Genomic DNA, 13,370 nt, shown 5'->3' on the forward strand with positions numbered 1-13,370 from the left:
AGGCCGGCTCAAAGCGCGAGGGCAGTGAGACGTTGAGCGAAGGGTAGGTGGGAGTATATAAATGAAGGTCGCAGATGCTACATTACCTGGTGAAACGAGGTCATCCGCTTTGGGAGAGCCATTCCGTACTACCGTCCACTCGTCCGGTATGGGCAAACCATGGTGCGTGGAGTGCTTTCCCGCTTTCTTTCCCCTACACTCATGAGGCTCTCGTCTGTCACGGAGCGGGCGCTGGACGATCAAGATAGAAGCAGTCTGCTTAAAGAAGCATGCAGAGAACGCCTTACCGAGACGGTGCCACAGAAATGACGGGGCAGCCGCAGTATATTGTTGACGGTTCCCCTAGTCCCGATACTGCTGAGTAGGTACCTAGCCAAGCTCAAGAACAAGTGGTCCCCGACGAGTTGTAGACAGTAAGTTGGTAGCATCACCTCAGAGCAGGGTCCAACCCCAGGCGGTCGGCAAGTGGCAGACCACGATACCGCCCCCGGTTAGGCACAGGCAAGTCTTTCGGAGCTTCTCAGCCCATACCTTGTCCTGTCATTCATCCGTGTCTGCGCGCTTTGAAGCGAGTGCATGCTAACGATAACATGCTGCCGACTCTGCATCGACCAGGTCCGTCGGTTAACACAAATAGGTTTTGTTGTAACAAAGGATAAGATGGCCTGACGGGATGGTTGATGTTGATGGTTGCTTTCCGCCCGATACCGAATCCCCATAGGAGGGTGTCTCTTGCTGAGAAGTTGGTATTTCCCGCAAAGAGGATGACGCGGCAAAATATCCTAAATTCGGAAACCGGCATGCGAAAGCACAACATTGTATTCCGGCTGAAGTCGAAGTTGACACTTGACGATCGAAGTGGGCTGTGGAAAGGTGGCTACTGACCAGGACAGAAGCTGAAAGTAAGCTGGAGCGGGTTCTGCTGTGAGACCCAGGAGAGACAAACAGTGTTGTGCAACTCCAGCTTGAGAACTTGGAGAAAAATTGATGCGCTCTTTCCATATTTTGGGGCCAAGGCACATACGTACATTCTCTTGCCTCAATCTGGTTCATTCGGATGCAGTAACCACGAATTTCATCTCCTTTGACTTGCTCTTGCCCTGATGCTGACCAACACGATAATATCTCCCTCGCCTCGATTTGTTCGGAACATGATAGATGCCTTGTCCAATCCCCACGACCAGGTTCAAGTCAGACACTGAGTCTCAGATGCACTTATCCGTCTCTTCGTTGTTACATCACCGAGTGTCAAGTCCAATCGAGGCATGAACACCAACGGCCTGCCGTGCCAGGCGAAGCAAGCCCGTTTCTGTGGAATTTCAAGGTACCGAACCTGACAATAATAGCACGGCACGAGGCTCAATATTGGAAGGGTCTCGTAGCACTGCATTTCAGCTGACCCGGACTTGCAACTCCCCGTTTCCCGGCTACTCAACAACCCAACGTCGACGCATCATAGCACTTCTGGCGCCCGTGGTAACGTGCCATGCATATCCAACTCCAGCAGTGTTGTCCATTCTCCGCTCGTTGTCTTTGTTCCCGCTATCGAGCTTGGGGTCCCGGCAACAGCGAAACACCCAGATTTGAGAGTGATGGCACGACAACCTGGAAAGGCCGAAGATCTGTGAAAAACACACCAGCACTAAACCCCATGCGTCCTGTTGTCGAACTGGTTGACCACTGCTAGTCAAACGAAAGTTGGATAAATCCGTCTATCCTGGCGTAAGCCAGAATACAGCCTCTTCCAATCCCATCAATCCGGTTATGCACTCCAACCTCGTAGGGCAAAACAACACCTCGTCAATTCATCCCTCCGTACGCTATGCCACCATAGCAGCCACAACCCCACCAATCTCCCCAAACAACACCCCCTTGAACACCGTCTCGCCCATCTCCTCAGCCCAATGCCCAGCCTTCTTCAACGCCTCCTTCCACGCCTCCCGCTGACTATGATGCAACTCCTCCCACTCCTTCGCCTGCTCATCCCCATCCTCCGCCCTCACCACCTCCTCCTCGACATGCCGCAGAACCACCTTCTTCCCCCCTTCTCCAACCCCCGCCCTAAAGAGCCCCCCACCCTCCTTCCCTTCCCCTTCGCCTTCCCCGGCCCCGGATGCAGAATGGTGCTGGTATACCGGGGACGCGGGCGACGTCACCGTCGCCTCCGACAGGCCGTAGTAAAGCCCGGGACTGTGCCAACGGATGGGCGTGATGGACCGCGCGCCTATGCGCGGCTTGGACAGGCCTTTGACTTCCATGATGCCCTGCAGAAGGAGGGCGAGGAAGGCGATGAAGAGGGCCGAGCCGAGGAGCAGGTTTCTGGGGGACGGCGCGCGGGATTTGAGAGCGAGCACGTAGCGCGAGATAGGAGCGGGTTGTTGGGTGGTATTGCTGGTGGTAGGGAGAGTTTTGAGGGGGAGGGAGTGGAGTGCGCAGGTGTTGCCCATGGAGCCGATGGAGGCGAGTTTGACGTGGGGGTGCTTTTGGGAAGGGGTTGGGGGTTTGGAGGGCGGCGTGAAGGGGGAAAAGGCCAGGCCTGAGATAGGCCCAAGGTGGACTCCCTTGAGGGTGGTCACGGGGTGCAGGTTGGTGATGAGGTTGACGTCGCCTATGGACTGGTGCTCGAGGGTGTAGAGCGTGATGGAGCTGTCCTGGCCCGTCACGGCAATGACAAACTGCGTGTCGCTTTGCTTGGCTGACGGCGTGGCTGGCGGCGAGAGGTTGCGGACAGCCAGGCCTGTGGCACGCGCAATGCTCTTGGGGAGGTGGGCTGAGATAGCGAGCCGGCCTTTCCCTTCCTTCCCTTCTTTCCCCAGGTCGGATGGCTTAGGAAGCCGGTAGCCCTGGAGTACTGCGCCGCCTGCCTTGGGCACGTTTGCCACAGCCAGCACAAAGTCTGTCGTCAGAAAGCGTATGCATCGGAAGGTCGGGCGGTGTTTGGCGCCGCTCGACTCGTCGTGCGGCATTGTGAAGATGGTGTGTGGGCCGCTGCTGGTAGTCTTCCCGATGAGCATGGTGCAGATGTCGTAGTCGTTGCAGTACACAAGCTGATGCTCGTCGTCCGAAATTTGCATCAAGTCCATATCCATTGCCTCCTTAACCAGCTCCACCTTCCCTCGCAGCTTGGGTGCCGGGCTGGAGCTGGTCGGCGCTGGGATGTCGAAGACGGCGATCTGGGAGTCTCTGGAACTGCCTATGGTGCCTGTCGCAACTGCGCCGACCTGCCCCGATATCCTCAGCAGCCTCTGGTATGCATCAGTGTCTGAGGTTGAGAACAAGGAGGAGCGCGAGAGCTCGGTGATTTTGGGCTCTGTCTTGGCTTTGGATGGCAAGTCGGCGGCAAACACGCGGAAATGTTCGTTCTTCCCCTTCTTCACGTCTTCCTCGGCCGAGTTGATGCCTGCGTAAAACAGAACCGAATTGCTGCTGCGGGAACCAACAGCGAGCGTGTTGACGCTGTCCTCGTCGCGGCTGAGTTCTATCTCGGAAACGATCTGGAGCGCCTCCTCGTGGGAAGTATCCAAAACGCTGATTTTGTTCCCGACCCCGCTCCTGGCCGCGCCACCTCCGCCGCCGACGATGAGGCAGTCTGCATCCTGGGGGTCGAAGTCGAGGGCGTATAGTGGGTACGACAGTCGCAGTTCGCTCGAACGTATGGCAGGCGCCATTGGAAGTAGAATCCGGCCGAAACAAATGGTTTTCCGGGGACCGACTGAAGATGCGTAGACGGTGAGCAAGCGGTCGGTCGATAGTCAAATGGGTTGGGGTTGTGGTAGGGGACGTTCTGAGGATAGAGTCGGTTGTCCAACTTGGCCCCGGGCAGAACGCAGATAATGATGCAGTCGCGTGGGGCCTCTTGAGCCTGGAGCTTTCCGTGTCCTCTGCAGATCTGTCCAATCAATGAAGCGAGCGACTTTTCCGTCTGCACCACAAGCTTGGCAGTGCCGCTGGACAGGGATGAGCTTCTGAGCCAGCATTTGGGAGAGCAGCCCCGGATGACGTCGGGTCTTGGCGATCCATGTGCTGTGCAAAGTGAGATCACGGTCGAGAAGGACGGAAATGAATAATTGACAAAACTTGAAGACGATTAGGTACCTCAGCGAGGATGTACCGTGCACATGATATCTGTAATCATGTCGCAAGATTCACATGGATAGCCTTGATGTTGCAGTATGGCGCCAGCCCCGCCTCGCCCAGCTCCCTACCGATGCCAGACTGCTTGACTCCTCCAAATGGGATCCTGAAGTCGGAATCATTGCTGCTGTTGATCCAGACCATACCCGCTTCAATCTCTCGCGCCACCCTGTGTGCGCGCACCAGGTCTCTGGTAAAGATTGCTGACCCAAGTCCGTACGTCGTGTCGTTCGCCAACTGGATTGCCTCCTCCTCTGTGCTGAAGGCGACGATGGCCACACATGGGCCAAAGATCTCCTCACGGAAGACCTTCATGTTGGGCTTCACATTTGTAAACACGGTTGGCGCAATAAAGAATCCTTTGCCCTTCTGAAGAATCGGCTCGCCGCCGAGGGCGATGGTTGCGCCCTCTTCCTGTCCAGACTTGATGTACGAGAGCACCCGGTCATACTGCGCCTTGGTCACCTGCGGTCCCTGGTATGTGGTCTCTTCAAACGGGTCGCCCACGACCGAGATCTCCTGGACTTTGGCTTTGAATCTCTTGATGAACTCGTCGTAGACTTTCTCATGCACCATGATGCGCGACGTGGCAGTGCAGATCTGCCCTTGGTTGCTCATGATACCCGAGTGGGACCAAGTCACTGCCTGGTCGAGGTCGGCGTCGTCAAACACGATGAGCGGCGACTTGCCGCCCGTCTCGAGCGTTATGTTCTTCATGGTCGCTGAAGCCATCTTCATGATCTCCTTGCCGGTGGCGGTGCTTCCAGTGAAAGCGATTTTGTCCACAAGCGGATGCTGCACAAGCGCCGAGCCCGCTTCCCGGCCGTGACCATTGATGATGTTTACTACGCCCGGTGGGAAGCCGGCTTCCTTGATGAGCTGTGCCATGTACAGAACCGATAGCGGCGTTTGCTCAGCCAGCTTGAGTACCACGGTGTTGCCGCAGCACAGGGCGGGACCCAACTTCCAGGCGGCCATGTCCAGCGGATAGTTCCAGGGGATGATTTGGCCGCAGACTCCTAGGGGCTCCTTGACCGTGTAGGCAAGCTTGGCTGGGCCGACGTCGATGACCTGGCCAAAGTTCTTGTCGGCGTAACCGGCGTAGTACTTCAGCACATTGACCACTTCGGTCACGTTCTCTCTGAGGGCAACAGCGTACGGCTTGCCATTGTCGAGACACTCGATGGTGGCCAGCGTTTCTGCGTGGTGTGCGATCAGGTCAGCCAATTTCGTCATCAGAGCGCCGCGCTCCGTGCCCGACAGGGACTTCCATGAAGAGTCCTTGAAGGCCTTGCGCGCGGCAGTCACTGCCGTGTCGACATCGTCCGCAGTAGCGGCAAAGACAGAACAGATCTCCTCCTCGGTGCTGGGCCAAAGTTAGCCAGGCAAACAAATGTCACGCCACCACAACTGGTGCATGGACGCACGTGGGGTTGATGGAGGCGATCTTCTGCCCATTGCTGCTCTTGACGAACTCGTTGTTGATGAAGAGACCCAGTGGTTGAGTCCACTTCCTGCCGTTTGGTGCTGTGAGTTCGACCTCCATGGTCAAGCTCTGCTCTCTGGATTGCGCAGTAATCGAGAAGTTTCGGAAAGTGCCAACAATGGCTGTCACAGTCAAAGCCAGGGATCTCTGGTGGCTCCCAGACGTGAAACTAGATCTTTTCCAGACGCAAGAGGTCCGCGGTAGGAGGGCGGGCATCTTGTTCGCATTTGAGACCTTTCTCCCCAACCCCTCTTCGTTATGCACAGCGGATAACAGAACGGTTGCACAGGGTAGGGTGCTTCCGAGTCCCTGGAGTCCCTCGCGGAGCTCCCGCCCGGAAATTTAAGTTACGCGCTAAACCGCCAAATAACCTTCCGACATACGGCAATTTTCACTTCGGCTTCTTAACAAAAGCAAGTGCAGCCCGTGAGGGATAGAGGTGCGACGGGAATTGAGCAGCGGAAAGGCAGGCTCGGCAGGCTCGGCAGATTCAGAGCTAACATTGAGTAGGACCAATGAGAGAAGGTTGATACGCATTAGTGGGTTGCATTGATAAGCACCCTGCACCGTTTTGTGGGTTGCACTGTTACAGGCAGAGTCTTGTGACATCAGTTTCAGATGACTGGTGGGTTTCTGGTTCGCAAGCCTCCAGTGCACATCATCAAAGCAGCGGACGATACACATGCACCCAGATATGCAACACCGAGCCTGCCCACCATGGTCGAGATAGCCGAGTCATCGTCGCCCGTACCGTCCCTGGTCTTCGCTATTGTCACGCTGCTCTGCATATCGGTCGTCGTTGTCTTGATTCTCCGATACTACCTTCCCCTCCGAACAACACCCGCCTACCTCCTGGTGCCCGTCTTCTTTGCGCTATGTCTTCCTGCGAGCATGGTTCTTCTGGTGCCAATAGACTTGGCGTCCAGCGCCATGGTTGACGATATTGATGCGCAGGGGATATGGCTGCAGCAGCGGACACTGAGAGTTTCGTGGCGGATAACATACTGGCTTACCTTTGCTCTGACTTGGTATGCGCCCTGTGAGCCTTCTGGTCTGGCGCCAGTCCGGATCTTGTTCTGACGCCTTCAGGTTCATTCTCCCTATCCTTGCCGAATATTCCGACTCCGGATACCGGGAACCAAAAGACAAGCTCGTCGACTCTCTGCGCGCCAACGCCCAATACTACGCCATCGTCTTCGGATCCGGAGCCCTTGGGTTGATATACGTCCTGGCGTCTTACGGGCACTTCTCCGAGTCGCTCAAGAGCACCGTCATGGCTCTCGCATACTGCTGGGGCTTGGTGCTGGCAATCTACTTGATGGGTCACGGTCTCGTTTCCATCCCCCGCCGCCTGTTCCGCAAGGCCAACATCAGCGGCAGGCTCCGCCGCATTCAGACGCAGGCGCCCAAGGTTTACGAGAAGATGGACGACGCTGAGATGGATCTCGAGGACCTCGAGATGCAGGTGGCCGAGCTTAGTCGTCGCAAGGGCGGCAGCGCCAGTCTTTTCCAGGACTGGATCGAGGAGTTAGTCGACCTGACCGACCTTCCGGAGTCCCAAACAGGCCGGACAAGTGTTGTGAGGGGCTCAGGAAACCAAAGTCCGCTCCCGAACGTCATCACCGAGAAATACCTGGCCGAGCTTACCAGGCGCCTAATCCGGGCGAGGCACGCTCGGTCAAGGTACGTCAACGAGTGGAATCGTTTGCTGGAGGATGCCGTCAGAACACAGGCGATTCTGGACTCGGCCGCCTCCAAGAAGCTCGACTTTGGAAAGGTCTCTCCTAACGCCGGCTTTTGGGACCGACCCCCTCTGCTCACGCCCTACACACGCTTCCTGTTACATTACTACTTGATTCCTTACCTCCACGCTGCTCTGGGCGCCGTCCTCTCCATAGCCTCCATCTGTATCGTCTGGTCCGAACTCGTCAAGGGCCTTTTCCCCCAGCTCTCCGTCATCCGCTATAGCGTGATCCACCACCATGTCGGCGGCAACGGCCAAGTAGGCTTCGCCGGCCAGATGATCGCCGCGATCTGGATGGTCTACATGTGTGCCGCCGCCCTCGTCTCGATCACCGAAGTCAAGGTCTGGCGCGGCCGCGCCCTGGTGCGCCGCAATACCGCACACGAGTCCGCATTTTGGTACGCCAGCCAAGTCGCCCGGCTCAGCGTGCCCCTCACCTACAACTTCATGACCTTCCTGGGCAGTATCTACCGCGACACAGTGTTCTATGGCTTCCTTGGCCAGCTGATCAACCTCACCCCGCTGGGCAAGTGGTTCGACTACCTCTTCCCGGCCTTCATCCTCATCCCCGTCTTCGCCACCCTGTTCGGTCTCTACGGCAAGGCCAAGCGCGCCTTTGGCTTTGACGTCGCCGTCCTAGACGACGGTGACGACGGGGACACCGACGAACGTGGTGCCGCGTTTGGCACCGGCTCGTGGCGCGAAGGCCGCGACCTCATCGAGCGCGAACTCAACGGCACCTCGGCCGCCATCCGCGCGCGCCGCGCGGACGTCGCTGGCGGCGGCGGCGGCGATGCTCGATCAGCGCCCGTCCTGTCCATCCCCCGCGCCGGCCGCCGGGATGGTACTAGTAGCGCCGTCGGTGGGCCGACCACGCCCTTTGGGACATCCCCGACTGCGGGCAGCGCTGGGCCGGTATCATCCGGTCGGCCGCAGGCTAACACGTCGGCGAGGAGGGTCGGTCGGGCCGCGGCGGCCGCGCTGGACGAGCCGGAGGACGAGAATTTTTTCGAGGCGTTGGGTCACCGGTTTAAAAACACCATTGATACCATGGACACGCCCAAGTGGCTACAGGATATTGGGCAGGGTATCAAGAAGCCCAAATGGATGGGCGGGGGTGGCGGGGGTCAGGGGGCCAGCAGCACGGGTGGGAATGCCGACATCAGGAGGTGGTTTGGTGGTGAAGGGAGGATCCGGCTGTAATGTTGTAATGCTGTAATGCTGTCCTTTCTTTGTCGGCTTTGGTTTACCATGCATTGGTGGGTTTGGTGTTGTTGGTATGGTGGTTTATTGGGTTCATTGGGGCATCGCTGGGCGTTCACAAGACCACAATTGGTGTACCATTGGGATAGGAGCTCCCTTAGTTTCGAGCTTGGCGGATGGACATTCATTGTTGCTGATAGAGCTTGGGCAAGAATCTTCTAATGCTGACTGGGCAGACTGGAAAGGTCTGGATCCATTGTCTTTTTGTTAACAGAACACTGTGGTGTTGGGCACGTTGGTGACCCCTCTCTGCGTGGTTAAGCTTGAAACTGCGGTCGCTCGCTTCTTCGGCTTGAAGCAAATTGGTGGGGAGAGCTTCACATGACTGGAAGCGATCGATGCTGAAGAGTAAGTACTCTAGGAGCTTTGGCGAGTATGCGGATCGGCGACTTCGAAGCCCCGACGAGTATCGGTTCGTTATTCATTCAATTCGCTTTTGGACCATGGTGGTGGACAACCACTTCATCTCCCTGGGTATCTATACAAATAAGACGACATAGCCCACCAACGCCGGACCAAACCTATGCTTTCCCACACAACTAGCACCTGGTTTCCCACCGCAATGCCACCGGAGTTCTCGAATGCCGCCGTCAAACATGTATCGCAGGACTGCTCTGCTTCTAGTCCCTAACCTCTCTGTCAGTTGCCGAGAGACAAATCAAGACACCTCACACGAAAATCTCCACCTCCACCACTCCACCCGAACGCCTCACGTTGTAGATGGACAGGACGGCTTGCTCCCACTGCTCTTCGCTGGTGATGGTCTTTCTACCAAACGGCGTGTGGATCTCGATGGCGGGAACCTGCCCTGATGCTTCGAAGGACGCCTTGAGAGATGAAAAGGCATTGTGGGAAATCACATAGTCAGTGTGCCGGTAAGTGGTGGGGGCGGCGAGATCGCTGCCGTCCGTCCTGTCCCTGACGTAGACGTGGTACATGAGCCTGGCATTCGCAGGAATCTCGACCTCGTATGGGTTCTGGGCGACGCCAAGTGCGGCTTCGGCATGCTTGCGCTTCTTTCGGCTGCTCGCGTCTTTTGCCAGGGCCCCGAAGAATGCCTGGCTCTCTGGAGTGAGTGGAGGACTTTGCGGAGCGCTCGCCGGCGGGGCGGACTGTGACCGCGACGGAGATTGCGACGACGACCCTGCCGATTCGACACCAGGCTTTAGAAGGCGAGCTTGAGTACGCAAGGTAGCCTGGTGAGTCTGTCTCTGGTTCATGTAAATTCGGTAAAGAAACATGACAAAGCTCGCGAAGAGACTAATACACATGTTAGCAGGCCCCACATGAGGCAAAAGCAAGGCGGGCTTACATTGACGAATCTCTCGGCCACAGAAGAGTCCGCGTTTTTGCGTTTCTGCAACCCTCGCCGAACCAAGTTGTTCCCCATTCCTTGGTGATCAACATGTACCATGCAATGCTGATGAGATTCTTCTTGGTCTCAGCTACGACAGTGACGGGTTGTTTGACGATCTCAACGAGTGGCGACTCCTTCAGGAGCTTCTTCATCTCCGACCCGAGAAGCTTACCGAGACCGTAGTCTAGCTCAAGGTGCTCGTAGAGAGTCTCCATCTTGGTGTTGCGGTCTGCACTTTCGTTAGCCGTTGCTTACAGAAAATGTTGGGGAGCATGCCCGGCGTGCTTACTGAGAGTGATGAAATACATGAGTTCCTCGGCTTCTTTCAGGTCATGATCGATGCGCCGGGGCAGGCGCATTTTCATGTTGGTGTAGCTGTAGGCATAGCGAAAGCCGGGGATTTGCGTTACGAGAATGACATTTTCATTTTGTGTCTCTGGCGTGGCATCGCTGTCTTGATTTCCTGCTTGAGCATTAACGGGCTGTTCGTCGCTTGTGATGAAATGCCACAGGCGCTCAAGTTCGGCGTCCAGAGCGGCGTTGCCGTCGAATTCCTCAAACGACGCTACTGCGCGACCACAGCCAAGAGTGTTATGAGTGGAATCTTGGGTACTAACCACGTGGTCACCTGAAGTGCGTCCGTCATGGTGCAATAAAGAGGCACCAGGAGGATCAGGGACTGCGGGTAGATGGAGCAGAGGCATTGAGAGCGCATGCTGGTGATTCGATTGTGCTTGCGCGTTGACCTCAGGAAACCCAAGCTGAGCGGCATAATTAGTCGCCCGTTGAGGGCGGTCTTGTGGCGAAGGTGATGCAGGCTCACAGTCATGCTCTGGGGATGGCTCGATGGCGCCGACTTCGGTAAAGAGGGAAGTCAGCTCGGTGTCATCGTCGCCACCAAAGAGCGAGTCCGTATCGTCGACTTCATCTCCGTCGCCGGAGAGAAGACCAAGACAAAATTCATCGGCCATGCTGATGATGGCTCTTGCCATGGGCGGTAAGGTATTCGACATTGAGGTAACTGTCGAACTGTAGGCAGCAGCGGGGGGGGATTGAGGATTTGAGTCCGGCTCTTGGCGGTAAGATTCGTTAGCGCGAGTTAACCCTAACCCTATTTTGCCGCATTACATGACATCATCTTTTTCGGCATCGCACCCGTGGTTGGATGCTCTCGTTGCAGGAATCTCTGACCAAACGGGCTTGGGCTATCACGGTACCGACTCGTGGGTCGCTGGCTCTCTCATCATGTTTGAGAAGCGGCACAAGGTCAAGACTGTGCAGAGCGCGGTACTAGCCGCCCTGTCGGTATTCTCCGGACTCCATGGCTCCTTTATGCTCTAGCGGTGACATCTTTGTAACATCGCGGCTGAGAGTTTGATAGGGTCCAAAGAGCCTTTCTGCCGACCTGATCAAACTCAAGATGAGAAAACAGCAACCATGAGGTCACGCACCAGTTCGAGGCTGACACGGAACCTAATCCCTACTCTCTAGCAAAAGTCTGTCTGCCATCGGCTTGACGCCTTCACATGGTAAGCGCCTCCCACCCCGACCCATCAGCAGCCTCACAGCCGGTAAGCAAACCTAGGCGTCCCCTCAGCGCCAACCTGCACCCTGAAGACGGCCCCACCGAACTTCTTACTCTCCCCCTCGCCCTCGTCATCGCCAGCCGTGGTGATAACCAATTCCCCACCACCGATAAAATCACAGCAGGTGGCGTTCCTCGTCGGGATCCTGACCTCGCCCACGACCTTACCCTCGGGGCTGATCTTGAGCACGCGCGACTCGCCATAGACGGCATGCCACAGGTTGCCCTCGGTATCGACGCGGAACCCGTCGGGCTCGCCGGGCCCGTCGTGGCGGTAGAAGACGCGCTCGTTGGACACGGAGCCGTCGGTGGGGTCGTAGTCCCAGGCGAACACCTCGCGGGCCGACGAGTGCGTGAAGTACATGGTGCGGGCGTCCGGGGAGAAGCCGACCGAATTGGGAATGGTGAGGCCGGAACGGGTCGGCGTGGCTGCGGTGGCGTGGGAGAAGCGGTAGAGGGACCCTTGATTTCGGAAGCGTTAGAGGTGAGTGGTTGAGTGACAACACACGTCTGGCTTTGGGAACCTTCATGTGTTGTTTGAGCTATTTTTGGGAAACTTAGGGTGCGAACTAGGATGCTTTGGACGTCGCGGAACACGGCATGGGCCGAGGTGTGCTGTGCTGAGGGTAGCAACAAGAATTCAACGGCAGCAAATCCGCGGTACTGGGCGTCGCACCCCCTTACTGCTTTTAAAGCTCTGGCAGCTTGCCACGTAGAACGAAAAGGCGATGTCTCGCTCTTTAAAAAGACTTTGAAGGGAAGAACATGGAGACTCACCCTCTGGCTGGAACGGCCCCAACCCGAAATCCGTCATGGTACCAAGCCAGAACCGGCCGTTCGGATCGACCGCGCCGTCGTTGCTCCTGATGCGCTCGCCCTTCGCCTCCCCAAACTTGGTCACATACTCGTACTTCCCCGTCTTCCTGTCCAACACTGCCAGGCCCTGCTTGGCTCCAATCAAGAGAGTATCCTGCGGATCCCGGCCCTCGACGTCAGCCGTGACGGTGACGGATTCGTCGAACTGGAGAGTCTTGAGCGAGGAGGTCCCCTCGGTAAGCGAGACGGTGTGAAGCTGCTTCTTGATGATGTCGATGAAGCGCAGCGTGTGAGTGTCGGGTTCATAGTAAGGCCCCTCGCCGAGTGAGCAGTGCGTATCCAGATACGGCTCGCTGACGTGCCATTGTTGGAAGTTCTGACCCTCTGCCATGGTTATCATTGACTCCGCGTCCACCCGGCGTGTCAATGTCGGTCTCTGATGTTACGTAAGGGGCGAGGTGACTGGAAGTGGTGGGTTCCAAGAACTGGCGCACGCCGCGAGAGGAGGGATACTTGCGAATGCTAGGCACCTTAACCCTTGCCAGCAGACAGAGAGTCGAGACGTAGCGGCGTCATTATTATATATGATCTGGCCTCGAGTCCATGCGGAGCCACTTATTTGAGCGGCCCGGATCGCGGGGTTGCAATCTTTGGTCCCTCGTGGGGCGGAAGGCGGCCCTCAGATCCGCCACGGCCGAACATGTTGACAGCCGCCGGGAAAACGACGGTGTAAACTCCGGAGGTGGTTTTTGTTTATTTGCCTGGAATGCCGCCCCGGCCGTGACAGCGATAGCCCAAGCTCAAGTATAAAAGTAAGAAGTCTTTGGCTGAGTGTTGAAGTTCATATGACATGAACCGCCAAGCCTTGTTGTCTTCGGTGAGGCAAGTTGATGCGGAATCTTCGAAGCGCCTTCCGACGGAACTGCCTCGAGCCTGATGAAGGCCAGTCCCTCTCTTGCTGATGAGAGTCGGTCCTTGTCCGCGG

General features: G+C 56.9%; 5 protein-coding genes across 5 annotated transcripts; 1 reads left to right on the plus strand and 4 right to left on the minus strand.

Moving 5' to 3' along the window:
• Window positions 1–1,820: 1,820 nt before the first annotated feature.
• Window positions 1,821–3,668, minus strand: N657DRAFT_572809 (uncharacterized protein; the record flags this gene model as incomplete). The annotated part of the gene is made up of 1 exon (XM_062788910.1): window positions 1,821–3,668. The coding sequence occupies one exon, from the start codon at window positions 3,666–3,668 to the stop codon at window positions 1,821–1,823; it is 1,848 nt and encodes a 615-aa protein (XP_062647567.1).
• A 463-nt stretch (window positions 3,669–4,131) lies between these two features.
• N657DRAFT_572959 (aldehyde dehydrogenase) lies at window positions 4,132–5,680 on the minus strand (the record flags this gene model as incomplete). Its single annotated transcript, XM_062788926.1, has 2 exons — window positions 4,132–5,500; window positions 5,562–5,680. The coding sequence occupies 2 exons, from the start codon at window positions 5,678–5,680 to the stop codon at window positions 4,132–4,134; spliced, it is 1,488 nt and encodes a 495-aa protein (XP_062647568.1).
• Window positions 5,681–6,258: 578 nt separating this feature from the next.
• N657DRAFT_596586 (uncharacterized protein) lies at window positions 6,259–8,844 on the plus strand. Its single transcript, XM_062790003.1, has 2 exons — window positions 6,259–6,648; window positions 6,710–8,844. Exons 1-2 carry the CDS (start codon window positions 6,338–6,340, stop codon window positions 8,565–8,567), a joined length of 2,169 nt encoding a protein of 722 aa, XP_062647569.1. The 5' UTR covers window positions 6,259–6,337; the 3' UTR covers window positions 8,568–8,844.
• On the minus strand, window positions 8,845–10,732 carry N657DRAFT_596589 (uncharacterized protein). The gene is made up of 3 exons (XM_062790004.1): window positions 10,274–10,732; window positions 9,940–10,213; window positions 8,845–9,887 (listed from the first exon to the last, which is right to left on the minus strand). Exons 1-3 carry the CDS (start codon window positions 10,686–10,688, stop codon window positions 9,296–9,298), a joined length of 1,281 nt encoding a protein of 426 aa, XP_062647570.1. The 5' UTR covers window positions 10,689–10,732; the 3' UTR covers window positions 8,845–9,295.
• Window positions 10,733–11,546: 814 nt separating this feature from the next.
• On the minus strand, window positions 11,547–12,776 carry N657DRAFT_680927 (uncharacterized protein; the record flags this gene model as incomplete). Its single annotated transcript, XM_062796334.1, has 2 exons — window positions 11,547–12,031; window positions 12,347–12,776. The coding sequence occupies 2 exons, from the start codon at window positions 12,774–12,776 to the stop codon at window positions 11,547–11,549; spliced, it is 915 nt and encodes a 304-aa protein (XP_062647571.1).
• Between the last annotated feature and the right edge of the window lie 594 nt (window positions 12,777–13,370).

Source organism: Parathielavia appendiculata (assembly GCF_033297405.1).
Source record: "Parathielavia appendiculata strain CBS 731.68 unplaced genomic scaffold N657scaffold_6, whole genome shotgun sequence".
In the NCBI taxonomy this organism is placed as follows: domain Eukaryota; kingdom Fungi; phylum Ascomycota; class Sordariomycetes; order Sordariales; family Chaetomiaceae; genus Parathielavia; species Parathielavia appendiculata.

Excerpts from the sequence above, each read along its gene's own strand:
- N657DRAFT_596586 (XM_062790003.1), top strand. The coding sequence starts at position 6,338 with ATGGTCGAGATAGCCGAGTCATCGTCGCCCGTACCGTCCCTGGTCTTC. Across the intron at positions 6,649-6,709 it reads CTTACCTTTGCTCTGACTTG|GTTCATTCTCCCTATCCTTG; the intron begins GTATGCGCCCTG and ends TGACGCCTTCAG.
- N657DRAFT_596589 (XM_062790004.1), bottom strand. The coding sequence starts at position 10,688 with ATGCCTCTGCTCCATCTACCCGCAGTCCCTGATCCTCCTGGTGCCTCT. Across the intron at positions 10,214-10,273 it reads CATGTATTTCATCACTCTCA|ACCGCAACACCAAGATGGAG; the intron begins GTAAGCACGCCG and ends ACGAAAGTGCAG. Across the intron at positions 9,888-9,939 it reads TGGCCGAGAGATTCGTCAAT|TCTCTTCGCGAGCTTTGTCA; the intron begins GTAAGCCCGCCT and ends CATGTGTATTAG.